Raw genomic sequence first — 27378 nt, 5'->3', positions numbered from 1 at the left:
TCCGACAGACTGTGAGCGTTCCTCACGGGCAGGGACTATGTTCCACCCACCTTTTCATGCCTGTCGCCTGAGCTGTGTGACCTGGGGCAAGTTGCTTAACTTCTCTGTGCTTGGTTTCTTCTACCATAAAACAAGGGAGCTGGGCCAGATGGTCTCTGGGACCCCTTCTACCCTGACATTTCCCTCCCTGGCATGCTGGCTTGTCCTCTGGCCTGTGCAGGGCTGAGCCGGGAGCTGGGGGTGGGGGGACAGGGCAGTGCAGGGCCAAGGCCAGGAACGGAAGACTGGCAAAGGTCTGCGCAACAAGCCACACGCCCTGCCGGGGTGGTGTCGATTAATTGGCAGGGCGAGGAAGAAATTAATCTCTAAAAGTTCTAAACGTGAACTTGTCGGCATGATGGATGGCCTCTCTTGTCTGGGAAATTAGATCCAATTAGGCCACCTCTGTGGAGCGGGCCTGGCTAATGTGACCAAGGAGCTCAGAGGAAAACGCTCACACCTTTGGAGAGGAAGAAGCTGTATTAAGGCAGCAAGAAAATATCCGTGTCATCATTAAAGGGCCCAGGTGGGCTGCAGCCGCCGACTGGGGGGGAAAGGGGAGTGGCTGAAAGGCCGGGGAGCCACCACTGCATCTGGGGGGGCGGGACGCAGCTCTAACGTGGCTCCCTACAATGCCGTGTTTGGCACCTGGGCTCTGGAGTCGGAAGTTCACCTCCTGTGAGTTCTTAGTCAAGTTACCTAACCTCTCCTGTGCCTCAGTTTACTCACTTGGAAATGGGGCTGATGCCAGTAACTGCCTCGCAGAGTGGGGAGGGGGTGGGATGGGATGATGCTGGTCAGGCCACTCAGAACAGTGCTGGCACGTGGTTAATATTCACGTGGCAAAGAGGGAGGAAGGCCCCGTCTTCTCAGGGGTGGGAGGAGGGGCTCATCATGGCCCGGATCCCCCTCTTCAGTCTTTGCACACGTCAGCACCAGCCGTCTGCGCCCTGAGCTTCCAGGGAGAGGGGACAAAAGAGGGATGGAGGATGACTTCAACCAGGGCGGGCGGGATAACAGGAAGACCTAATGCCCTGCTGGGCCGCTGACACGTGGCAGGCATGGCCAGTGTCCACCAAAGATTCCTCTCCCTTCCCTGGGTGGAAGTATTGCTGGAGAGTGGCTGCCAGGCAGGGCCTGTGCTCCCGGCTGTCCTTGCACCCAGACAGGCCACTGATTGGTCTGGCTGATGGGATGCGGGCAGAAGGGACACCGGTCACTTCTAGGCCTGGCCCATAGCTGCCCTCCTCCTGGCTCAATACTCCAAGTTCCCTTTTCCCTTCTGCAGGGGCCTTGGAGCCACAACGTGGAAAGAGCCTGGGTCCCAGAAGGCTGTCCACTAAACATCTGCATTGGACATTGGACTACTGTAAGAATTATTAATAGAATTTGTATCGTTTTAAGCAACTGTGATGTCAGGGTTTACCTCTTTAGCACCCAGAGTTCCCTTAACTCATACAGAAATGAGTACTTGGAGGCGGGGTGCGTTGCACACCCACTAAGCTGACTTGGAACCCCACGAGGACAGGGCCGACTCATACTCCTTGCTGTACCCCCGCACCTAGCATAGCACTGGCTTGGAGCAGGCCCCGGGATTTCTGAATGAACGTGCAGGGGTCCAAGGTTCCTTCCCAGGTCTGGCTGAAAAGCCTGGGTCTCTTGTTGCTTCTTTCTGCCCCCTTTCCTCCCAGGGGCAAGGAGGAGAGAAAGCTGGAGGGAGGCACACGGAGAGATGAAGAAGAAAGAAGAGAGGTACGTGGGCTGAGCAGGGAGCCTGAGGTGGGGGAGGTCTTAGGTGACTAAACAAAAGAGAATAATGATAGTAATTTTTTTTTTTTAGCACTTATTAAACGCCAGGGATTATTCTAAGTGTGTTCCCTATAAGAACTCACTTAATCCACACAACAGCTTCAATGTGATCATCCTCCTTTTGTAGGTGGGGAAACTGAGGCACGCAACTGTGTAAGAAGAGCAGCCAGGATTCGAGAACGAGGTTGACAGCTGAGGGAGGGGGACACTTGGGCTTGAATGAAGGTGTCCCCAAAGAGTAGTGTGTTAACCAGCTGTTTGTAAAATGGAACACATTTTAAACATAATAGGACTCTTCACCCTTAAAAGACATCCTTTAGTGGATAAATTCATGGTGTGATTTTTTTGGGGTAAGAGCAGCAATCACACTCACATGAATATTTCAGGGATAAAAGTGGGTGCTCAAGGCTGGCTTGCTCAACACGGAAAGGGAGGAGACCCCGGCCCAGAGGCTGGTCCCGGGGCTGGGTAGGGACAGTCGGCTGAGGTGGCGAGGACCAGGCGCTGGGATGGAGGCTTACCCGAGCGGGCATTGATCCGAAACTGGGAGGAGCCCTCCAGGGAGTAGATGATGGACTCCTGGCCGTACTCCCGGGAGCGGTCCAGGTCCGTGGCATTCAGGAACAGCACTGTGGCTCCTTCCGGAGATAAAGGAGAGAGGGGTGCCACTCACCCTGGGTCCCCAGGCTCGCGGTCCCAGGCCAGGGAGCAGCACAGAATCTCCTGTGACCAGCTCTCAGGAGGCGGGAAGCCTGTCTGCTGGGGTGCCCTGGGGTGAGGGTGCTCATGCACGGCACCTGTAGCCCAGGTCCCTGGGCTGTGCGGACTGGGCCCTCCCTGTCTTCTTCTGGCCTCCTCCCCTCCTGGCCCGACCTCATCGAGGACACCACGGCCGCTACCTGGCCCCCGCCTGGCGAGCCGGCACAGCAAATACACTCAGATCAACCAGCTTTTATTTTAAGTTAAAAAGAGATGAAGTTCCATATTAAATTATTCTACATTTATTGTATTCAATTTTGGTCTCGTTTTATCTTGATCACAGGGGAATTTATAGGGGTTTTATTTTCTCTTTAATGTCCAGTTATGGCCTTCACCTTCATTTCCAGCTCTGGGGATCCCGGCTCGGGGGCCGGTTGTTCCAGCTGCCCTGTCCAGCCCTGGGAGCAGCGTGTCCTGAGACTGTGCCCGCAGGGCTGTTGGGCTCAGCCCGTCCTGCCACCCTCGTGCCAGCTGGGCTGGTGAGAAGGCTCAGTGTGCTCCTGGAGCCGTCACACCCAGGCTGGGAGCCCACAGGACCTCGCAGGTGCCTTAACGAGCCTGAGCCTCAGCCTCCTCCTCTGCACACGGGTCTAATAGTAATGCCTACCCTGTGGGGGTGCTGGGGGGGACCCCAGGGGACACGGCCTGCAGGGCACCGCTCCGCCGCCGTGAGCACCCGCTGGACAGCAGAGCTGGGGTTACCACCCTGATGAACCAGTAGGCCCTGGGGGAAGGGGCCAGCAGGGGGCTGGGGGCCAGGCAGGGCACGGTGGCCCGTCCAGGCAGCCCTGGGGCCTTGAACGTGACCTTCAGGCCGGGCCTGAGCAGGAGGACCAGCACATGAGCTCTGACGCAGCCCTTCACCCGAGCACACCAACGTGGCTAAGGCTTAAGAGCCACAGTGAAGGCCCCTCCTGGGCAAAGCTTGGGGGTGGTGGGGAATGCAGGGTCCCTCTACGCATGACATTCTCCAGGGGATGCCTGACTGGGACACAAAGGCGGGCTGGGTGCAACTGAAGACCCACCAGCTCATCGTCAGGCACCACTGGGGTCCCAGAGGTTTTTTTAGAAGGCTCTGTGGTGCCACGGAAGGCAATTCATGACTCCAGCTGTCCCCTAACTCCACTGTGCCCTGACCCACTGTCCCCTGACTCCGCCATCCCAAACTCCACTGTCCCTAACTCCATCTGTGCCTAACTCCAGCTGTCCCCTTTCCCTTCAGCTGCTCTATCAGTTCCTGACATGGGACAGTCCACTCTTGGTGCAAGAGTCACGCTGCCAGCCTGCCCCGAAGACAGAGCAGATCCCCTGGAGTCTGAGCACGGAGCTGGTGGTCCTGGGGCTGCAAGCCGGGCCCTGACACCCGAGGCCTGGCCCCGGGATGAGGTTCTCGTTCTCAGCCTTACATAGGAACACATGCCATCTCTCAAAGCCACCCGCTCTGAAATCACGGCCCCTGGGACCTGCCTCCCAGCCCTCTAGTCTCAGAACTCTCTGCACACTCTAGATCGTTTAGTCCAGGTTGCTTAATTAATCAGCCATCGGTATAATCTGCCCTGTTCGACTGCAGCTGCAGGAGGCCCGGACCAGGTGCCCCGAGCGCCCGCACACAGAGGTGCCCTGTGAAAGCTGTTGCTGACAGATAACTGGATGTCTCCAAAGGCTCCCTGATCTGTCACAGGATTCTTGGCCTGGGAAACAGACATAGAATTCCATGGACCTCTCTGGATTTTTGTGCAATGCAGGGGTTTGTACACCACAGGTGCCACGCCTGCTGGCTGCCTGCATTCACGTCCCCCTGCCCCGTGCCCCAGCCCCCACTGCACCCAGGCCCATACCTGCCATGATGTTCTCCACCACGGAAACGAAGTAGGCAGGCTTGCTGAAGGTAGGAGGGTTGTCATTCTCATCCTGGAAGGAAAATGGGCAGGCTGCAGGATCCAGGGAGGCAGCTGGGCCGCTCAGCTGTCCAAGGCGGGCACCCAGGGGTCAGGCTGGGCCCAGCTGGCACTAAGGAGCTCTGGCCTCTACATGTAGCCAGAGCCAGGTGGGTGTTACGAGGGGGTCAGGCGTCCCTCTGGGGGGCTGTGGTTCAAGGAGGTAGGACAGGCCTTGGGGAAGTATGCAGGGCTCAGGAAGGGACGGTGAGGACAGGACGGACAGGGAGATGGAGAATGAAGGCCGCGCTGGGATTGCCGACCACTCCCTGCTCCCCTGCGCTCCCCGGGTCTTCCAGCTGAGCTCCAAGCTCACTCCAGCTCCCACCCTCAGCTCACCAGCCCCCACGCTGGGGGTGCCCACTCGGCCCTCCCACCCAGTTCAGCCAAGATGATGGTGGAAGGTTCTAGGGCTCTTCCAGAATGAAGGGAGAAAGGAGCACCCCTCCCCACAGATACTGACATACGCAGTGGCAGGCCAGGGTCAGGTGGTTCCAGAGTCTGACTCCTGCCCTGGGGTGACCGCAGGCAGGTGCAGCCAGGCCCGTCCTCACACAGAGAACAACAGCTCCCCCCCGTCCCACAAACCCCGGCCTAGAGCCCCACCCTGTCGGCTCTGGAGCAATCCCTCCTCCCTTCCCGCTGAGGGGCTGAGCAGGGCCAGGTGGGTGGCCGGTCTCAGGGGAACTGGAGCCCAGATGCCCCTCTGCCCCCTCCTGCCCCGGCTGCACCTCCACTCCCGGCCTCTCCTCTTCGGTGAGAAGAGGCTTCCTGCCCTTTACAAGGGTCATCCTCGCCAACTGCTCTCGCAACCCCTCCCGAGAATCCCTCCCTTGCAGGGACCTCCCTGGCCCCTTGGCGCCGACTCCTCCCCTATCCCTGAGAGCCTGGTGCAGAGCTCAGGGGTCAGGCTGAGTCCCGGCCCCCCAGGGCAGTTTTTATACTTCAGATCTTCAGGGTTTGTGCTCTGAGGCCTCATTTCTCAGGGAACTGAGAGCCCTTTGAGGGAGTGACTCTGTGCTAAGCCCCTTTTGCTGCAGACACTCTGGCTGAGCAATCATGGAAGAGATGGGGGCCAATCTCTGGCCCCCCACCCCTTGGGACCTGAGAGAATCAGCCCGCCAGGATCGTGGCTGCCCAGAACGGAATGGCCCTTTTCCTCTCCAGTCTGTCCCCTGGCTCTGGACTGCACACGGCTCCTGTGACCTGTCCCTCGCCCAGGATAACAGGCGGTCTCAGGACTCCCTCAACAACGCGCCTGGGCATCTCCCTGGCCCCTGGTCCCTGGCCCATGGCGCGGGCACGAGTGCCCCATATACTTAGACATTTGAGCTTCTGCTTGGCTGCACCAAACAGTGCCGAGAATGTCAGTGACAGAGCGTGAGGCAGAAACTTATTAGCGGTGATATTTCCCTGGATCTTGGCGCTGCATTCGCTATTAGTTCTAATTCAGCGGCTCCCTCTACAAAAGCTTATTGTCCCCTAATGGGAAATCTACAAACCGAGTTTGACTTCTTTATTAAAAACCAACAAGCAGTGGATGAAAAGGAATCACCGGGCTCCTCTCACCCCCCCTCCTGGAGCCCTGTCACTTCCACCTGCCTCTCCCCACCCCCAGCCTGTGCGGTGAGTGCGGCCGTCACTCCTTCATCTCTGCTGGGGTTGTTGGGTTTTTTTTTCCTTCAGTTGAGAGAAAATCCTTTTGGTGGAGGGAGGAGGCAGCTTAGCCGAGTGACAGCTACTTAGAAACCACCCATGTGCAAAATAAACCCAAAGTCGGTGACCTTTTCAAGTGTGGTCCTTAGACACAAGTGACTGTGCCCTCTGAAAACCGTGCTCGAGAGACAACGCTCACTCACAGCTGAGGTGGCACCTGTCTTCGCTGTCAGACCTTCCTGCTGCCCGGGGGTCAGGGCTGGCCCCTGCGACCCCATGACGGCTCTGAGGGGATTTGAACGTGGGGTCCCTTCTCCTGGACCGCTGCGGTTCCATGCCGGGGCAGCCCCTGGCTTGCTGAATGGCGAGCGAGGCGGGTTCCTGCCCCCACACAGCCCTGGGCATGGACACTCCGCTCTCTGGTGCCAGGGAGGGAGGCCGCTCTTCCGCTCGCAGTGGATAACAGGCCAGTTCAGCCCTTTGGGCTTCCTCTTCCTGCCTGCTCTGGCCCCTTTGAGGGGCTGAGGCAACAGAGACGCCAGGTCCTTTCCTTAATTGAGCCACAGGTGGGGAAGGGTCTGGGGTCTGGGGCAGAGCCTGGGTTTCAGAATCCCCTGAGGGCAGATCTTCAAAAGTTTTGCTACTCAAAGTGGGGTCCCCCGACCAGAAGCATCGGAATCACCTGGGAGCTGGTCAGAAATGTAGAATCCCGGCCTTACCTCAGACCCACTAAATAAGAATCTGCATCTTATTATAAGAAGATCCCCGGTGGTTCCGGTGCACAGGGAACTTTGAGACGCACTGGTCTCAACCACAGGTGCATGGGGATTCCCAAAGCTCCGGGCCTATGGCTGTGGCAGAAAGAATGTCACGCAGGAGTCATTCAGGTCAGGGTTCAGATCCTAGCCCTGCCCTTACTAGCGGGAAGTGAGGAAGGCACTGGTGACCACGGGCCAGCTACACTCCCTCCCTGAGCCTCAGCTCCCTCATCTGTAAAATGGGATTGAACAGGCCTGGGTGAATAGAAGCCCCCGGCACCTTGCTGGGGCTCAAGTGCTGGTTTCCATTTGGCTACCGGGGCCACCCAGCCCTGCGCTGGGGGAAAGCACTTCAGCTGATTTCCCCAGCCCTCCCCTCCCCTCCCCTTACCCTCTTCTGTGTCTGCTCCCCCAAAGCCTAGCGGGCTCCCATCTGCCCCAGCTGCTCTCTGGAAGTCCCCCTTGCACTAGCGACAGGCCAGGGCATGGGCGCTGCTGCTGGTACGCGTGGCTGTCTCATCAGCTGTGATGACCACCAACGTGCCAGCTGCCACCTGTGTGATCTCATTTCATCCTCACAACAATATCATAAGGCAGGTACCATGATTATCCTTTTCTAGATGAGGAAACTGAGTTTCAGAGCCCCAGAGCTGGAAGGTGGCAGAGCCGGGCTTCAGACCCATGTGCCTCCAAAGCCACGCCCCTCTTTGCATTCAGCGTCTGCTGGGGCGTGGAGCAGGCTTCAAGTTCACCTTCACGTCCTGCTGCTGCACTGCACGCAGGCGGCACTCACTGCACGCAGGCGGCACTCACTGCCCGCCCGGGCAGAGCAGCCTCCCGGCTGGTTGAAGAGTTGGGTGGGTTGGTCAGGGCTGTGGGTGTGGCCAGGATTAGGGGAGGTCTGGGGGTTGTGGTCGAGTTGCCCGTGTGGTGAAGCCTGCGGCACGTGGTCCTGATTGGCAGGAAACGCATTCTAGCTCTTTGGTGTCCGTCTGGCATGCAGAGGTGGGAGGCTGCAGTTCGAGATGGGCAAGTTCTTAGGTGTCTGTGGATCTTCTCTTCTTTGTCCTTCTTCCCCTGACACTCCCTGAAGCCCGAGGTCGCAGACATAAAGAATCTAGAAGCAAGGCCCCAACTCTCTGCCCTGCCCTTTGCTGTCCCTGGCTCTGCCCCTAAATCCTGCTCTTACCTGCCCACCTGGGGGCTCCCCCTTAGGCATCAGCTCCACTTCCACTTCCAGCTCCATCCTATTCAGCAAGAAAAGGGGCCCCCGGCCCAGACAAGGACCTTTGCACTTGGGAACTGGCGCACGCTGGGTGTGGGGCAGTGCCAGGGGCTGTGAGGGGAGCTGTCCAGCAGCCTGCTCTGGGGCGAGAGCCTCTGAGCTCTCCTGTCGGGTCGTAGTGCATCTCCTAACCTGCCCATCGGATCGCATCCTCCTGGAGCCGGCAGTGCACTGACTCTTCCAGCACGTGTCCACCCTCTCCTGCAGACGGGGCGGGGGATGCCTGTGCATGCACGGGGGTGCGGGGGGGAGTCTCAGCAGGGAGAGGCCCGCTGGCCCCGATGTCACACCACACTCTGCATCCCCATGTGGCACGGGGCAAATGAACCAGTGTGGAGACGGATGCAGTGACGGACAATTTCCGACACAAAAAGCACTAAGGTGTGCTTGATATTCATGTCAGACAAGCTGTGGTTTGATTTCAGACCCCTTTAGATCTTCAGAGGAGTGGAAAAAGGAAGGGAAAAAAGGCAGAGGGGGATATATAGAGAGGGAGAAGAGAGAAGAAGACCTTCCAGGAATGCCCTGGACTTCACAGAATGCGGCCAGAAATAAAGGAACCCCATGACAGTTCATCCTGGCCTGACTCCCGGCTCCCATTCCCCATCCAAGGGTGTCCTGAGGTCCCCAGATGACGTCAGAGCAGGACAATCTGGCTCTTCTTGAGTTTCGGGGCCCGGGGCCTCCCTTGGCCAAGCTGGGAGGCAGCTTGGTTGCTGCAGCGGTGGCAGAGGTTTGCTAGGGGCCGGCTTTGGGATGGTCTGCCGGTAACTCTCCGAGCTGTCGGGACGGCCAAGGACGTGGGGACACAGTTCTACACCACTGGGTTCAGGCAGGATCCGTGACACTCTGGGAAGCACTCACCACTCCTTACCCACGAAGGACAAGGCCAGAGCCCTGGGTACTTACAAACACCTCGATGGTGACAGGAACGGTGCTATTAAGAGGGGGGTTGCCAGCGTCTTTGGCCATGACAGTCAGATATATCAGTCCGTTGGGGATCTGTTCATAATCCAGGGGGCGGCTCACACTGATCACTGAAATGACAAGAGCAGAGACCCGGCACCCCTGTAAGCAGCCTTCAGATGCCCGGCCAGCCAGGGCTCCCCTTTGGGCACAGAAGGTACAGCTGGCATGGCCCAAGTCAGCTCTGCCGTGCTTTCTGAACACCTGCAACTTAATGGTCTTGTCTTAGGTTTACTGACTGCCTGATATGTTCCAGGCCCCTGTGCTGAGCCCACCAGCTGATAACTATTTTGGTGGTAATGAAAGCCCCACTTTTACAGATGAAGAAACCAAGCCCAGAGAGGTTCAGTAACTTGCCCAAGGTCACACAGCTAGCAACTTAATAGAGCTGGGATATGAGCCCAGGTCTGGCTGAATCCAGAGGCCAGGGTCCTCCCTAGTAGACACTACTGTCTGCTTGTCTGTCTGTCACACCCCCTCATCTGGCATTTTTCTTTATGTATTTTTCCCCATCAGTCTGGAAGCTGTTGGGAGGACAGGGTCATGCCCCAGGCTCTCTAGCCCTGTCCCTGTCACCACCCCTCTCTCCAGATAAGCAGAGTTCTCCATTTGTTGCCCAGCATTGGGGGTGGCAGGGAAGGCTGGGCAGTGGGTACAGATGGCAGCACCCTCCTTGGCCCCCTCTGGCCCTGTGTATTTTTCTCCTCTTTCTCCCTCTCTTATCTTCCCTCCCTCCCCCCTTCACCCAGGGGCTCTTTGTGCCCATCCAGTGGCTCACTCTGGGCACTATTCAGACCCCTTGGGGAGACACTTGGGGTCAGGTGCTGCAGATCTTACCTTTGGCAGAACTCCGTTTGGAGGTGAGTGGAGAACACTAACGCCAAAGGCAGACCCAGGCCGAGAGGCAGGATTTGCAGGGAGCTAGTACAGATACCTCGTCCTCAAATGTGCCCACCACTGCACACGCCTGGCCTCTCTCCATCAGTACTTGTTTGTGCTAAGCCATTGATTCTCAAATGGGGAGGGAAGGCATATTGGCTTGGGAGTGGGGGGCATGCAAAGGTAGTCTGCAAAGGCATTACAACAATATTAAACTGCAACCTTCTATTTGGAAAAGGGAAACAAAATTATTGCTTTAGTAATATAGAATCTAAGGGGATTCTTCTAGCAGAGAGGAGGGTACGGGGTTGGGGGTGGGGAGAGACATGGAACTTTTAAGCTTTTTAAAGAGGGGTATAGATTTTATAGAGAACACTGGGCTGTGGCCTCTGGGGCCAGGACTGCAATTTCTGCGACAGTGTCTCCCTGACCTCACTGTGGGGCACTGGAGGAAGGAGCACTGGACCTAGAGTCATTCCGTGTGCATCCCTTTGTTCTGCCTAATCCAGTCTTTAAGAACTAGAGAAGTTTCCGAGAGAAGGTGTCAAATGAGCCCTTAAAGCCAGCCAGAGGCTATGAGCTTACCAGCCAAAGGAGGGCAGGGCAAAGGGGCAGGGAGGAAGGGCTTTCCTGGGAGAAGGAACAGACTCTGCAAAGACATGGAGGCGACCACTGTAAGCGGAGAGAGCGTTGGGGGCTTGAAGAGGCTGGATTCTGGGGGGGAAGGGGTGCTGAGAGGCAAGGCTAGAATGGCAGCTGAGAGCCAGATCGTGTGGGGACTTAGTACCAAGCTCAGTGGCTTTGCTGGGCAACCTCAGGCAAGTTGCTCCCTGTCTCTGGGCCTTAGCTGCTTCATCTGAAAGATGGGGTGTTTTCTTTTGGGATATTGGAGCTTGAGGTTGCTGCTGCTGTTCCCTGCCAGGGCTCTGGGGATCAGGACTCACGGCAGGGCAGGCAGGGAAAGGCCACAGCCTGGGAAGGCTGACAGGAGGCCACAGGACCACTCAAAGAATGGTGTGGCTTAGCTAACAAGCTTCTGCCCCATGGACCTGCCCTGGCAGCCTTGGTAAGAAACGGGACACCCCACAGATTCCGGTAACATCAGATTCCCAGGATGCCTACAGGGCTGGCTGTGGGCCTAAGACAGAGAAAGATCCGGCTGGTGTGAGACACAGAGGTCAACCCTGTGAAAGGGGGACCTCAGGTCACATGCTGCTCCACCCAGCAGGAGCCCAGGGCAGCCTCCTGGGTCATCCAGGGTGTCAGGGAGAAAGAAGGGTGCCTGCCCCTCCCCCAGCCCTCCTTCCTGGGCTCAGTTCAGCGCACACAGACCTCCATAGCCCTCGTACACGCTGATGTCGAAGTAGCTGGCAAAGGCGGAGGCGCTGACGATGCTGTAGGTGATCTGGTTGTTGGGAGGAGAGTCCTCGTCCGTGGCCTGGAAGGAAGAAGGCAGACAGGGCCCAGAGCTCGCAGAAGGCCAGGGGCCAAAAGGGGTGGGCAGGGCTGGGCCCTGTCAGAGTTCCTTTTTTTGGGTGAGCCAGCCCTGGGTCATGCCCTGGCCCAGGACTCCAGGAGGCCCGCCTTGTCCCTCAGCTGGAGGCCACCCTCTGGCTCCCAGCAGACGCCCTGCTCCCCTCCAGGTGCTGGGTATGGAGGAGGCCTGGGAAACCTAGAGGACAGGCAGAGGCCCAGGAAGATGGGGGCGGGGGATGTCCCAGAGGCTAGGAGGGTTACTGCCATAGCTGGCATGACTGTCCCCCACACCCTCCCAGCCCAGCTTGAACCCCCCGCCCCAGACTGGGTCAGGGCCCTTGGGCGGTGTACCCTATCATTCCCTGGGCCCCCAACTGTAATTCCTTGTTTAATTTCTGACCGCGTTGCTCAGACCATCAGCTTCACACGGGCAGAAACCTTATGCCTCTTGACTGCCGCTGCACACCTGGAGGCCAGCATGGTGTCTGGCACACAGTTGCACAAATGCCAGGAGGAAAGAAGGCACTTGGCATGGGGCCAGGGAATCCTTCTACCCCTTGACTTTCTTCTGGGGCTGTTGAATTAATTAGCTTCTTTCCAGATTGTCTCCAACCCTAGCGAGCTTCCCGTGGGCCCCACCACTGAGTGCAGCGGGAGCCGAGTGGGACGGGCGGGCAGGGCCCTGGGGAGCCGTGGCCATGTTGGCAGGCCTGCGCCCACCCCTCCACCCTCGCCTTCCTCCCTCCCTGCGTCAGAAACACACTCCAAACAGAGGCTCTGGGTCCTGTCACTTTGGGTCGGCAGAGTGGGGAAGGGGCATGAGGACACTAAGGTCTGTGGTCGGAGGTCATGGAAGCTTGGTGGGGACTCGCTGCAGGAGGACACTTGGCTGTACCCCGTGGCCTGCGTGGCTCCTTCCAGCTGCGGCACTTCCTGACTGTGGGCAGCCGCTAAATAGCTCGGATGGGGTCCTTACGCAAGGAACTCCTCCCACTCGATGTCCTTGCCAAGGGGAATGGCGGTGGGGGGATCCTTGTGCTAAACGGTGACCTAAAATTGAAGCTGACGCAGACACTGTGCACGTAGCTCCACTCAGTCAGCAGGGACACCAGGTGATGCCCAGAGGACGCCCGCCACAGACCAAGAATCTGACCCCCAAATCTGTGCAGTGGTGGCTTCCCGAGGGTGTGGTCAAGGGGCAGCACAGGAGAAGGACAAGGTGAGTGGCTGGCACGCAGGACTCCCTGGCACCTTACCCGGAGCCGCACCAGCTGTGTGACAGAAGGCTCGTTCTCTCTCAGGGCACCCACGTAGGCGTCCTTCTGGAACGTGGGCACATTGTCATTGACATCCAGCACGTTGACCCTGACCCGGCCCGTGGTCTCCTCGCCGCCCCCGTCCCGGGCGATGACCGTCAAGGTGAAGCGCTGGATGAGCTCGTAGTCCAGCCTGGCGATCAGCACGATGAGGCCCGTGTCCTTGTCCAGGGAGAACCTGTTCGGGCAGGAAGGGGCAGAGAAAGGACACCGTGTTGAAAGCAGGCTTGTCGATACGGGGCTGCATTTACCAGCCTGTCCTTGCCTGAGGCGCCAAACAGAGAAATAAATGAAGTCGGAATCTGCCTTCTCTTTTGCTTGCGCTACACGAGGATGGCTAATTTGTAAAGGGGGCTGGGGCGTCGGGGGCAGGACCAGGATCACACGAGGGTGGGGTGGTCAGACACAGGTGGAGCTGCCGATTTAACTGAGCGGGAGACTCAGGCAGGATGACCCTCTTCCTGCTGTGGACAGGAGTGTCTCCTCACCGGAGGTATTTAGATGCCGGAGAACTGAGAGGGTCAGAAACTCTGCCATCCTATGTGGGTTTGCAGCAAAATGGTCCACACAGGCAGCAAAGCATCCGGCGAAGGGAGGGGCGGTTGGTCCTCTCTGGGGGCTCGCCCTTGGGTTCGAGGGGCTGAGCCCTGCTGGCAAACGTCTCCTGGGGAGCAGCACGGTCCAGCGGGACTCTCTCTCTAACTGCCTCCTCTAAACGTCCCCTTGAGAGCTTCAGCTGAGCTGTCAGTTGACATTTGTGTGCTCTGACCTGGTCCACAGCCGCCAGCCAGAAGCCTGGAAGGTTCTGGCTCAGAGACGGGGAAAGCCCCGGGGCTCAGAAGATGGGAAGAGATGAGAAGGTCCAAGGTGATCAAGACAAAGCCACGTGAACACGGTCCCCCGAGGGACACGGTGCCCGGTGCATTCAGCTGTGCTGGCGCCTTCCTCCCATTTGGAGGCCCCCATCACAGAGGGGCAGAGAATGGCTGGACCCACCTAACAATCTCCCAGTCTCTTCTTGATCATTCACACACACAGTCGGGGCCAGTAATTCAAGTTGACAGCCACTGTCTTACTCCTTCTGTTGGGCTTCTAGATTCATCAGACACTTGGCCTTAGAGCATGTTAAAATGAGAGGGCTTCCCCTTGGCTCGGATTAACTGAAGACAAGGGAAAGAAATGGCCAGAACCAACCCAGAACCATGTCACCACGGCGGATGGCAGGCCAAGGCTGGTACAGGTCAGGCACTGAGGCCATGAACCCACTGTGGGCTGTTGCACGATGACAGCCCCCTCTGGGGGAGGGAGGCTGTGTATCCTAGTGGTGATGCCCACATGCAGAGGCCTGGCCCTGGCACCTACCAGCTGTGTGACTTTGGGCAAGTGACTCAGCCTCTCTGAGGACAGTTTCCTCATCTGTAAAGTGGGGATGCTAACAGTGGCCGGCACCGAGTTCCTCTGGCATTTAGCTGTGAGGATTCCACGAGCAAATGCACGTAAAGCACTTGACAATGCCCCTGACACACAGTAAGGGCTTCCTAAACGTTAGCTGCTGCTGGTGGTAGTGGCAATGGCGATGTGCAATCGTTAGTGCTTGAAAACCTCTCAGAGACACAATTTTCTCCATTCCCAAAGCCAAAGGCTACCTTTTGAGAGCCGGAGAAACTATGCCCCAGAGGGCTGAGGGGACTTGACCAAGACTATACCACAATTAGGGCCAAATTAGCAACAGTGCCCACGGGTTCCGACTCCCAGTCCAGTGCTCCAGCTGCGGGGCCCAGCGCCCTCCCTCCCTGGGCACTGCAAAGTTTCCCGGGCCTCATGAGGAGCAGAGGCCACTGTGCGGTGCTGGGGGCCGAGCCTCACCTGTCAGGGTCATCACTGAAGAAGTAGCTGACTTCCCCGAAGGTGCCCACGTCGTTGTCTGTTGCCTGCAGTGGTGAGAACAGGAAGTCGTTACTGCCAGACCCGCGGAGGAAGTGTCCATGTTCTCCCCCACAGCCCCTCTGGCCCAGGCCGAATTCTCTAGAGCCATCATGTTCAATAACGTTGTCACTGGCCACACGTGGCTGTTTAAATTTATATCGGAGAGCACAGTTCTACAGGGCTGGTCTCCTACCAGTAATCTCTAACTGCGTGAAACTGCCCCCTGGACTCATGTCAGGCCGGGTGGGCTTTTTCTCTACAGATGCTTAGAGGGCTTGGGGGGGAGAGCCTGGACCTGTGGCCTGGGGTCACAGCCTGCAGTACTGTGACGTGGCATGAATGGAGGTGGGTGTGGCTTCAGGCATCCGGTGGTGTCTTCTGGTGACTCTGCCCCAGTGCCTAACTCCTCCAAGTCAGATGCGTTGCCCAGTGGGGCAGGAACCTTGGGGGGTCTGGTCCCCGCTTCTGTGACCCTGCAAGAATGTACTGCCCGCACAGGACAGACCTATCTGCCTGGCAACCTTCTCTCCTAGCAGTGTCCACCCATCCCATTCACCTTCTTTGGTCCCTTTCCCTGCTCAAACGGTCTGAGTGGGAGCTGCCTACCCTTCCCCGGTCACAGGGACAGGCCGGGCAGTGGCCCCGGCCCACAGCCAGGTCTATCAGAACCCCCTGGGATTATTCCTATTGTTGCTGGGGGTAAAAGCTTTCCTTCAGGGAGGAGAGCTGGGACAGTGTGAGCTGGGAGCTGCTGGCTGTTGCGGAGGATGAAGTTGCACACAGAGGAGAGGGCCGGATCCTGGTAGTTTTAGAGCCCTGAATCTGTTCCAACATCTCCTCCCACCCTCAGTTTGGGTTGTGAGTCCACTGAGTCCACTGAGAGTCCTCTTTTTGGTTTTCATTTTGTTTTTGTAGGGACAGGGGTCTTACTGTGTTGCCCCGGCTGGTCTTGAACTCCTGGATTTAAGTCATCCTCCTGCCTCAGCCTCCCAAAGTGCTGCAATTACTGGCACAAGCCACTGTGTCTGGCTTATTTAGACCCCTTTTAACCGGATGGTGCCAAGTCACTTCCAGTCAAAAGAGACTGAAGGGAGAGGGGCCAGGTTATGCGGATGACAATGGCAATGCTGCTGGTGGCCTACATCACCATCATATCATTGACATTTGCAGAGAACATCCATGCTTATTATGACCTCATTTTATACTCACAAGCATCCATGTAATGAGGAAGACAGACATTCCCACCCATCTCACAGATCGTAAAACTGAGGCCCAGCACCCAGTGAGGCCCAGCATGAGCCTGCTGCCACTCTGTGTTGTGAGCAGGTCAGGAGCAGAGTGGAGTAGAAGCTGGCCTCCCCACCCCCTGCCTGGTGCTCCTTCCTCAAGGCCACCCCGGTGGGGACCCCCTCCACCTCCTCCCTTCCCCAAGACGACGGCAGTTCTAGAGGGGGATGGCGTTTGTGGCTGGGACTGTGGGCTTCTGTATTGTCCCCGGCATGGTTATAATCCACAGCGCAGGCTAAATGACACCATTCGTTCATTCATTCAATAGTTACTTATCAAGCACATACTCCATGCCAGGCACTGTCCTAGAGGTGACCTCTGCTCCCCTCCCAGGCCCCTGCCCTGGAGCTGGACAAACTGTTGCCGCCACCAGATGCCAGGAGGGAACGGCCTCGGACTGACCTGGGGTTTCACACTCAGGGTTCTTCTATGATTTTAAGTGGATAAAGGCCCTGCTGCCGACGCGTTGTGATGCCTTTGTACTAAATATCTTATGAGGCTCCTCTTAAGTCTCCTGGATTCTACAAAATGCATTAAATTCCATTTTCTTTAGGATAAACCTGAATTTTCAAGGACAAGCTAATTTGTGTTCAGTATATTCAGTTCAGGAAGGCAGATAAGTGAAGCATACATTTCTATCCCAAATGAATAAAATGAAAAATACGATCTTATGAGTTAAGATCTCAGTTACCCAGAAAACTTGGCTACACGGAAGGATGCCGTTTCTGGGGGCTCGGGCTCCCTGCTTTTATAGGGCTGCCTCTCGGGCCGGATTTCCGGTCCGTGTCCCCAGGGCCATGTTCCCGTAGACTGCGTGCAGACCTCTGCCACTGCCCTGGCCGAGCTCCTCACAGGTTCTCAGGGGATGCACGTCGCGCACGTGATAGGAAGGTGCCAAGTGACGTCACCTGCCCGCCCAGCCAGGACCGGCTCCCCGGCGCTTCCCCTGCCACTGCCCCGAGCTACTCCTCACGAGCACAGCAACCGCGGGTTACTGAGCACCTTACCCGCGTTACTCGTTTCATCCTCCTAACAACCCTATGAGGCAGGTACGATTATCAGTCCCACTTCCAAGTTACAGATGGAGAAACTGAGGCACAGAGCTGGGAAATAGCTCACCCAAGACTTCACGGCTAGAAAAAGAACAATGCTGGGTTTGGTCCCTGCGCCGTCTTGCCACGCCCTCGGCCCCCATCTGTTATTGCCTCCGAACCAAGGGAGCACTTGTTCTCAAGGAAGGGAGCCTGGCTATTCCAGGGGAGAGAGGACCACAGCTCCCCATAATGACCCTAACCCCATCCTCCCCTTCCAGGGACCCGAGGAGAAGGGGAGAGGGAGGAATCCCAAGCCCTTCCCACCCCTAAGTTCCACTGACAAGTAATCAGCACCATGCATGGGCTGGCTGGACCGCAGTGACAGTGGCTTGGTGCAGGGAAGAACTGACCGAGACGCCTCTGAGCCCACTGAGGGGTCAGCGTGGTGTAGAGACCCCAGTTCCGGGCCACTGTCAACAGCCTAGGTCACTGTGTGACCAGACTGTACCCTCTCAGACCTCATCGTCCTACTTTGTCAAAGGAAAGGGTCTAGGTCAGGTGCGGTGACTCACGCCTGTAATCCTAGCACTCTGGGAGGCCGAGGAGGGAGGATCGATTGAGCCCGGCCTGAGCAACATATCGAGACCCCGCTTCTACTAACAGTAGAAATTAGCTGGACATGGTGGCGCATGCCTGTAGTCCCAGCTACTCCGGAGGCTGAGGCAGGAGGATTGCTTGAGCCCAGGAGCTCAAGGTTGCAGTGAGCTATGATGATGCCACTGCACTCCAGCCTGGGGGACAGGGCAAGACCATGTCTCAAAAAAAAAAAAAAAAAAAAGAAAAGAAAAGAAAAGAAAAGAAAGGGTCTGGGGAAGGATGAGGGCTGGGCGGCACCTGGTGGGCTCAGTGCCCTGCACAGACAGTGGCTGTCACACACAGATGCTTTGCAAATGCTTGAAAAATGAATGAGCAAACTCCAGTGAGAAGAGGGTGGCAGGCAGAGAGATGTGGATGAAGAAAAGGAAGACAAAAGGAAGGGGAAGACAGTGGAGCAAGCGGGGAAGGGGGAAGGGAAAAGTGGGAGGACAGCCAGCTGAGACGCAGGGGCTGGGCGTGCAGGAAGGGACGGGCTGGGCTGGCCCATGGGGGCCAAGCCCTCCCTATCTGGTGCCCCACAGAATAGCTCTGGACTGTCAGGGCGGGAAGGACCCTCAGGTGCCCTCGTCCACTCCCCTCACCCTGGGACCTGGAGCAGCTGAGGCCCAGGGAAATTAAGTGGTCAGCCCTGTGGGACAAGAGGGGACTGTCTTAGAGCAGAAGACGGCCCCCACCCCCTGGGGCCAGGCCTTTCCTGCCCGGGTTGGGCTGGGCACGCCACGGCTCCCACAGTGACCCCGTCCCTTGGGCCTCTTGCTGCCTGCCCAGGCCACCGAAGCTGAAGCTGACCAGGGAAGATTTGTGAGTCCTTTAGTGCCACCGCGTAATGACCGAGTGAAATATGTATGCCGGGTGAAGAGGAGGAGGGAGAGCGTTCATTTTCAAATGTGTGAAGGAGAACAAGGAGATGAACAGCTGCTTCCTGCCCTGCCAGGGTGGGGGCGGCCAGCGCGGACGCTGAGGGCCTCTCGGGGGCAGTCGGGCCAGGCTGGGCTTCAGCAGGGCCACTGGGCCCTGGGCCCGGGAGTGGGGGCAGAGAGTCTGCCCTCAGGGGAAAGCCCCTCCCCCTTACACACATTGTCCGCCTGGCACGTCCAGCCCCCTCTCTGACCAGACTGGACCCGTGCGGCCCCCGGACCCCGCAAGGTGGGGCTAGGGCTCCCCCCTGCACTCACGCAGCAGCCCCAGCCCCGGCCCCACGGAGGACTGACGCTGTGCTCCTGCGTGTCTCTCTACACCGGGCTGCGGCTCCCTGAGATGTGCCCAGAACCTAGGACAAGGCCTGGGCACAAAGGCAGCTCGTGAAAGGTACTTACATCCCTGTCACCTATGCTACGTCTGCACCCAATCTATGCGACACATACAACCGTACAGGTTTAGTTTTGCCACATCCCCGCAGGTACGTACTGTTATAACCCCGCCCCCTTTTACAGGTGATGATTAGTGACTTGCTCAAGATGTCACAGCTGGTGAGTGGTGGAGAGCTGGCCTTCGCATCCCAGAGTAAACCACTGGCGCCTTGTGGGACAGGCAGCCTGAGTGCCACCCTGTGGCACCGCGGCCTGGAGCGTCTCCACAGGCGCTGGTGACCCAGCCCCGCAGGGGGCTCTGCAGCGGCCTTCCCCACCGCCCACCTGCCATCCTGCCCCAGCCAGCGGGGGCAGCGCCTGCTCCATCCCAGCCCCTCTCTGCTTGTCATGGCACCTTGTAAACAACGTCCTCCCAAGACTTGCTGTGGCAGACCAACTGAAAGTCCAACAGACAAATAAAGTGACAGTGACGCCTGGGATCACTTTAGGAAGGAGGGTCTGAGGAGTGACCAAGGGCCTGTGCACAGAGAATAACATTTCCCTCCATGCCATGAACACCCCCTTCCCTGCCACATACTAGGAAGGAGCACATCTGTCTCCCTCCAGGGTGACTTCTGGGGTCTCCCAGGCCAGTCAGATGCTTCGGGGATGGGGGAAGGGGATGGCCCAGCTGGCCACGCCAGGTGGCTCTCAGATTGTACGTGGCAACTCTAAGAAATGCTAAACCAGGGTTTCAGGGGAGCACCTTAACTGTGCTCCAGGCTCCTCCCCCTGGTGTCCCTGTGTCTCTGCTACCATCCCACCGTGGCTCCCCCAGGCTCTAGGTTGGTGGTCACAGGTACACACTAGTAAATTTTACTAGTCGAGGCTCTCATAAAAGGACCAGGGGCAAGAAGTCAAAACCAATGGCTAAAATGATCATTCTCCTCTGCTCAAAAACCTTCAATGGCTCCCCATTACCTGCGGAATTAATTCCAGATCAACATCCTGGTGTCAAGGCTGTCCACAACCTGGTTGGCCTTAGGGTTCTTGTACCCACCTCTTCCCTGATGCACCCCAGACTGCATCTCATGCTGGTTACCCCATCCTCTCATTCTACAACTGCCGTCTGAACTCTGATCCACCCCTCTGGGTCCATCCCAAATGCCCCTTTCCTTAAAGAGCTCCCTGATTGTTCACTGGTCTTGACCCAAGAGCCCCTGGTCACATCTCTCTTGGAACACACAGCACAATCTGCCATTCTTGAAAACTGCCTGTGTTTGCCCCCGTGAAGGAGATTTCTGTATTTAATTCATTTTTGTGTTCTATCTTGTGCCCCAGAGAGGGCTCAAAATCTTTGCCAATTTAGTAAAATCTGAGATTTTCATTTCCAGCCACTGAGGGCCAGCATGACCTTCCCTCCGTGGGGCTGACGTCCCACCAGCGGACACCACGGTGGGCAGTGAGCAGTGACAGTGGGGCTGCTCAGATCGTCCGGGGGGCGAGGCCCAGGGTGACAACTCGTCTCCAAAGCTCAGGCCTCCTGCGGAAGCTCCCCAGGGCCGGGCAGGTGGAGAAGGGCACGGTGGGCGTGGTCGGCAGCTGGGAGTTGCCCCGCCTACTGCTGGAAGCACCTTCTTGAGGACAGTGACCAGACCCTCACTCAGTCACATACTCAGTAAGTACTTTTTAAGCTTTTCCAATGTGCTGGCTACTGTGCCAGGCACTGAAGTCACAGCCTAAGCATGACGAGGTCCTCACTGGAATGCGACTTAAAATCAGAATGAGAAGACAGATAACGAGGAGAGAAATAACTAAATAGCACAATTTCGGATAGTGGTAAGAACTATGAGGAAAATAAAGAGAGAAAATGGGCTTGAAGGTCAGAGGGCGCTGGTGTAGATGGATCTGTCCTGGAGAAGACCTCAGCAAGGTGACTTTAGCTGTGCCCTTGCCGCCCCGAGCCTGGAGGAGGGGCAGGACGCCCCCCCCCACCCCCCACCAGCCTCCCTCAGCCGAAGCGCCTGCAGCCCGGGTCGGCGCCCCTCCCTGCGGTCAGCACCGGTCCTGAGGTCGGCACGTGGGGACAGGATGCAGCCCGGACTGGCTGCTGCCAAACCCCTGATTCATTTTTCCCTCCGATTCCCCCCAACGCTGGCATTACCAGCAAAACTAATTCCCTCATTTGGGCCTTTATAATTGCATCCGAAAGTGCTTATTTCTGTGATGGACAATGCCGGCAGAAGTGTAATTTTCTTCTGCTGACAAAAAGGAAAAAAATAAATACACACAGGGGGAAAACTCCAAGGTTAAGACAAGGTGAGTGTAGGCGCCTGCGGTGGGGGAACGGCCACATCCCCAGACTGGCCAGGCCCGAATCACAGGTGCAGATCTTTCTCCCAGCCGCCGGGAGGTGGGGGGTGGGGCAAGATAGCATCCCTGCCGTTTTGATTTGAGTACTTAACTATGAACCACAAAATTCACCAAGCGTTTCCTGTACTTTATTTCATTCTATCTTCTCAGCCCTATGAGACCAGCACCCATATTATCCCCATTTTACAGATAAAGGAGGGAACTGAGGCTCAGAGAGATCAATCAACTCACCCAAGGTCAAACAGCCACAGTGCTGGGACATGAGCCCAACATGGTCACCTCCAAGGCATGTGCTCTTAACCACGCCCCTCCTCCGCTCCTCCCATTGGGGGCCCTGAGGGAAAGTGGTCTTCCTGCAGCTCGAGAGCTCAGCTATGGGAGCCAGGGTGCTCCCACCAGGGTCCTTCTCTCCACCCTGTAAAAGCCAGATGGGATCCCACATTTTCTCCTGCTTGCAACAGCAACTTCTGCCCCCCAGGCTCTGCCTGGAGGGTGGCACAGCCATCAGCAGGGGTCTCTGGCTGTGGTTTCCCAGGACGCAGGCCCTCAGTCTAGACTCGCAGACACCCAAGCAAGTGCCATCCACAGACCCTCGAGGAAGGCCCCCAACCCCGCCCCATGTTTGGTCTTGGATTGTGCAGGTGGCTCAGGGCCAGGACTGGTGGAAACTGTGTGTCCACCTGAGGTCACTGCTCAAAGATGGGACAGCCCGGCTGGCTGCAGGTGCCCTTCCCGACCCACTGCTGCTCTTGTCCCAGCACGCTCAGAATATGTTCTCCTTGCACCTTGTGTGCCCAGGACTCTGTGCCCTCTGATGGTCAGTGCCACCTGTCACACCCTCTCCCAGGGGACCCACCACCCCAACAGTGGTCAGTCCTATGTCTTTGTCCCCTTCCCGAGAACCCCCTTCTTACCCAGTCTGTCTGTGCGATGAACAGTCATCTACTCTTAGCCTCTTCCATTCATTTGCCCCAGAGCAAGGGCCACCCTCCACCCGCTGCCTTGCCGACACACTGTCCCCATGCACCCCTGCACACCTGTCCCTGTGCCTTGCTCTTGTCCCTCATCATGGCCTCATAGACACCCATCTGCTGGTGCTGGGTCTTTTGCCTCCACTGACTCCTGCCTGCTCTTACAGTCCTCACGTCCTCTGGCCTCCTGGGGTCGCCCTCCAAACCGTGGCCCATCCCTTCTGCCATCACCAATTCTCTTCTCTGACAGGTCAGACGCTTGCCTTGCTCAGGGCTTTTACACTCTCCAGCCGCCTTTTCTCTTCCTGTGTACTCATACTTCCCTGCCTCCTACACTCTCTCTCTCTCTCTCCCCCTGTCTCTGTGTCCCAGGCAGCCCCCAATACTTCCCTGCATGCTGCACCCCCATCTCACCCCCAAATACTCTCCCAGAAACGTTCTCCCTTTTTCTCTCTCCATTTGGCTCAGGTAGACACCACCCAAAGCTCCCACCCTGTCTCAGCCTCTGTGGTCCCCTCTGGACCCCGTCCCCAGCCACCTGAGCATCTGTCCCCACAGGCCACAGACTGGCAGGCCGCAGGCACACACTCAATCACTCCGCACCAGCGCCCGCACCCCGTCACGCACCCGTGCCCGGACGCCCCGCACGGGGCTTCTGCTCTGAAGCAAGGCGGGCCCAGCTGCCTCCGCCGCAGCCCTGGGTCCCAGCGACAGAGGCAGGTGGCAGGCGCCGGCGAGCAGTTCTGCTCCCATGCACAAATCTGCAGAGAAGGGCACGCGGTACAATTTGTTCAGGAAACAATAGCAATGTTTGACATGTCATAAGGATTGATGGAGCAGAAATTTACATGGGAGAATGCATTTTTAAACAGCTCCGCGGAGCCCGGTGCTTCGCTGGTAATGCTTTCCACATTCATCATCCGCAGAGCCCCTCTGAGTAAGTCCTTAAACTGCATGAGATTAACTGCACTCTCACAAGCTCCAGGGGGCTGGAGTGGCCGGGTCAGGCAGGAGGGCAGGGCAGCACGCAGTGAGGAGAACCTGGTAGCGCAGAGGCTGGGGTGACCTCCACACGCCTGCTGAGGCCCCCAAGGCCGGGCCTCCCCTGTCCCCGCGCTCCCTCCCACAGTGCTGTGGACGAGGACTTCAGCTTCTCTCTGGCACTTGAGGTAGAAGCCAGGGGCCAGGCGATTTCACCCAGTCTGCCCCAGGCTTCTAGGGCAACACTGGTGCCTCAGTTTCTCCCCTCACCTCAGATGGCAGTTAGCTAACCTAAGAAGGAAGCCAGGGCCAGATGGACGGGGGCATGGTGGGTGTTAGGTGAGCAAGGGAGAAGTTTGGCAGGAAGCTGCTGCTCTGAGCACCTTCATGGGCCTTCCTGGGGTGGCCATGCTCCCGGGAGAAGAGGAAATGATGGTGGCCCTAGGGAAAATGCCTCCCGTGGGACGATGTGTGAGGGATATGAGGGTACGTGTTCCGGGTAGGCAGTGGTATCAGGCAGTGAGCAGTAGGGCACAGGGGAGATGATGGAGCAGAGGAAAAGCCCCTGGTGCCTGCTCTGGGCCTTCTGAGTACATGGGAGGCCTTAAAACAAGAGGGTGCTACTGGGAAGGCTGGGCTGGGGCTCAAAACACCTGCTGTGGTGCAGGAACCAAATGGGAAGGCCGTGAGAAAAAGGTGGGGACCCGACTGGTGGGGGGCTGCAGAGAAAGGGAAGGGAACCTTCCCTCCCTTTGGTTTCATTGTGAACCTGGGCTGGACGGCTGCTACTCCATCACCCGTGCCCACGGCAGACATTACTAATGGATGGTGGCACTGACTACAGAGAAGGTCTCAGGATCCCTCTCAGTCCAGTTTTCCTGACAGCTGCTAACAGCCAGTTGCAGGTGGAACTTGGGTTAGCGCATCTCTGCTAGCCCTGCCGGACTCCCCGCTCCGTGGGGGTGAGACATGAGCTTCTCCCTGGGGGGCACAGCGCAAGACCAGGCACAAAGGGCCTCAGAAGGATTTGGAGCTGAGTGCACAGTCATGGAATCCCACTGGCTGTGGGGTAGGACCTGGGTTTTGCCCTCCGTGCCCAGCTGTGGGACTCTGGGTAAGACACCAGGCTTAGGCCGGTGCACTGTATGGCCTCTGAGTGGTGCCCGCTGCTGTCTGTCCTTGGGCCGGCAGTCAGTCCATCCTCCACGGAGCCCCTCTCCTCACTCACACCCACGAGCTGCCCTCCGCTGCTGCCACTCAGACAGCCTCTTGGTTCCTCGCAGGCCCAGCTGGCTCCTGCCTCACCACTTCGCACAACGGTTCCCTCTCCTAGTTTGTTCTTCCCAGACCTCCTGCCGGCAGCCCCTTCCCATCCCTGCCCTCAGCTGGCAGGATGCAACCTGCAGCTGTAAAGGCTGTGAAAGCTGCTCTGACTCCCGGGACAGCCACCTCAGAGCAGAGGTGACTCCTTTAAGGCAGTCACATGGGGGTGGTGGGAGTCAGGAAGTGCTGGGACAGGCTGGACTCCAGGTACGTTTGGAATCTGGAGCTGACAAGTCTTGCTGGCGGGGAGAAGCTCATGGTTTTGGCAGGAGAATCTGGGCGAATGTTGACTCGCCATCTCCGATTAGAATATAAGCTTTACGAGGGAGGAACCAAGTCTGCCATGTTCCCCACGGGTCCCCAGCATCCACCCAGGGCCTGGCTCACAGGAAGCCTTCAACAGATACCAGTGAAATAAATAAAAGAACGAATGAGATTATATTTGATGACTTATGAGGTCCTTTTTAGCAGAAAAGCCAGGAGTCTTGAATCCTAGGTAGAAGGACTTTTTCAGGGAGGAGAGGCCCCTAGAAGGCTGATGGGCAGCGGGGAGACAGAGAAGGGTGGGAGGGGTAAGGAGGTCAAAGGAAGAGGAACAGGAATAACCACAGCGACATCCACTCTGAGCCTCAGTTTCCTCATCTGTAAAAGGGGAATAACCACAGTACCTGCCTCATGGAGTTATTGTGAAGATTAAGAAGGAAACACACGCAAGGTGCTTTAGATCTGTGCCTGGCACAGGAACCCCTTGCCAAGTGGAGCTAGGGCTACGATTTCCACCCCTAGTTCTAAGAGCTCTCTTTTTCCAGCCCTTTGCAAACACGCTCCTGCTGAGCCCCTCTCACCCAGCCCTCCCACCCGCCTGGGCTGTGCCAGCAGCCGTCCAGGCGGAGGTGGAGGGGAAGTGGCGCTAAGCCCTGCAGGAGGGCTGCTCCAGCGCAAGCCAGGCCTGAGCCCCGTTTATTAATGTGTCAGTCCTGCAGGGGGAGGAAGGCTGACAGGCGCTCTCAAGGTGTGAGGTCTTGTTTGTTATTGCAGAAGTGGTGTTGTTCTTGGGCTCCCCCACCCCCTTCTTTATTTCCCTTTATTTTATTTTAAAACCTGGAAATAAAAATTGATGGGGAGCAAATTGCTCTGGCCAGCAGCTCTGTGCTTAAAGGAGTTGTAGTGGGGAAGCAATTACGGTATGTCAGAAGCTGTCAGGGTGGCCAGTAGCTGCCTGCGCCAGGTGCCTGGCACTGCCTGGTGGTCCCCGGCGCCTCTTGCTGGGGAGATGCCTGGAGGAGGGGTAAGGGGGCCTCCCTCAGAGACACAGGGATAACTAAGATCACTCTGTCGCTGAGTGCCGTCTGTGGGCCTGGCACTATGCGAGGCACTTGACGTGACTCATCCCTAATCCTTAAAACAACCAGCAAGATGCGGGTCACGTTCCATTTTACAGATGAAGAAACCGCTGCTACTAACGGCAGAAACAGTAACACTAACTCTCCCTGTTTAGTCCTCATTGGGTTCCAGGCATTATTTTAAGAAATGCATGTATATTGACATATTTAATCTCCACTCCCACTCTGTGAGATGCGTACTGTCTTCTATCTTCATGTTATGGATGGGGAGGGAAAGTGAGGCTCAGAGAAGTTAAGCGATATTCCTCAAGTCACACAGCAGTCCTGCGATTCTGCTATGTGTCAGACATGAAGGCAGGCGATTTACATAAGGTATTTCATCTACTTTTTTTCTTCTTTGAGATAGGGTCTTACTCCTAGGCCCAGGCTAAAGTGCAGTGGCATGATCATAGCTCACTGTAACCTTGAACTCTCGGGGTCAAGCGGTCTTCCTGCCTCAGCCTCCTGAGTAGCTGGGACTACAGGTGTGTGCCACCATGCCTGGCTAATTCTTTAATTTTTTGTAGAAACGGGTCTCACCATGTTGCTCAGGCTGGTCTTGAACTCCTGGGCTCAAGTGATCCTCCTGCTCTGCCTCCCAAAGTGTGGGATTACAGGCGTGAGCCACTGTGCCCGGCCTCTCATCTACTTTTTAGAATAACCTTAGTGATTAGTGGTTTTATTCAACAAGCTGTCGAGTATTTACTCTGTGTCAGGCACTACTCTAGTGAGTGAACTGTTTCATTTTCTCCCCATATTGACTCATATTATGTCCCCCATTGACCACATTATCATGCCCATTTTTTAGATGAGGAACTGAGGCCCAGGGAGTTTCAATAACTTGCCTGAGGTCTCTAGGCCTAAGTGGCAGAGCCAGGATTTGAACCTGTGTTTGATTCCAAAGCTGAAGCTTTTGAGCATACCGTGGACTGGGTGTCAGGATGCTGGCCCTGTGCCTGGCTGCCCGTGTGGCTTGGATAAGTCATTCCATGTTCTCGTGCCTCAGTTTCTCTAACTGTATTAGGAGTGGGCTCTCTCCAGCTCCGCCCTGAAAGGCCTGCTGAGCAGGGAGGGCAAGGCAGCCTCTCCGTGAATGAGCCTAGGCACTTGTGGGTGGGGTAACCCTGATCTTTCTCAAGCATTGACTGCATACATGCCAAGTAAATAAGCCAGGAAGTGTCCAAGGCAGCCTCGGCCCCCAAGGAGCTCCCTGCCCCACTGGGGAGACGTCGTCCCCACACAGGGCAAGAGAAAGAACCCAGCAAGGCCAGAGGT

The 27378-nt window shown here is 57.1% G+C and overlaps 1 protein-coding gene across 1 annotated transcript in view; it reads right to left on the bottom strand.

Annotated features, from left to right (window-relative positions):
* The window catches only part of CDH23 (cadherin related 23), a 393911-nt gene that overhangs the window by 114816 nt on the left and 251717 nt on the right, over positions 1-27378 (bottom strand). The window contains exons 15-20 of the mRNA XM_069460801.1: positions 14747-14811; positions 12821-13058; positions 11421-11526; positions 9153-9280; positions 4446-4518; positions 2370-2486 (exon numbers count right to left, since the gene is read on the bottom strand). Coding sequence (XP_069316902.1) covers positions 2370-2486; positions 4446-4518; positions 9153-9280; positions 11421-11526; positions 12821-13058; positions 14747-14811 — 727 coding nt within the window. The remainder of the gene's footprint in view (positions 1-2369; positions 2487-4445; positions 4519-9152; positions 9281-11420; positions 11527-12820; positions 13059-14746; positions 14812-27378) is intronic.

The sequence above is a fragment of the Eulemur rufifrons genome, chromosome 28, assembly GCF_041146395.1.
Source record: "Eulemur rufifrons isolate Redbay chromosome 28, OSU_ERuf_1, whole genome shotgun sequence".
Taxonomy (NCBI): domain Eukaryota; kingdom Metazoa; phylum Chordata; class Mammalia; order Primates; family Lemuridae; genus Eulemur; species Eulemur rufifrons.
This window is presented reverse-complemented; position numbering and strand designations above follow the sequence as displayed.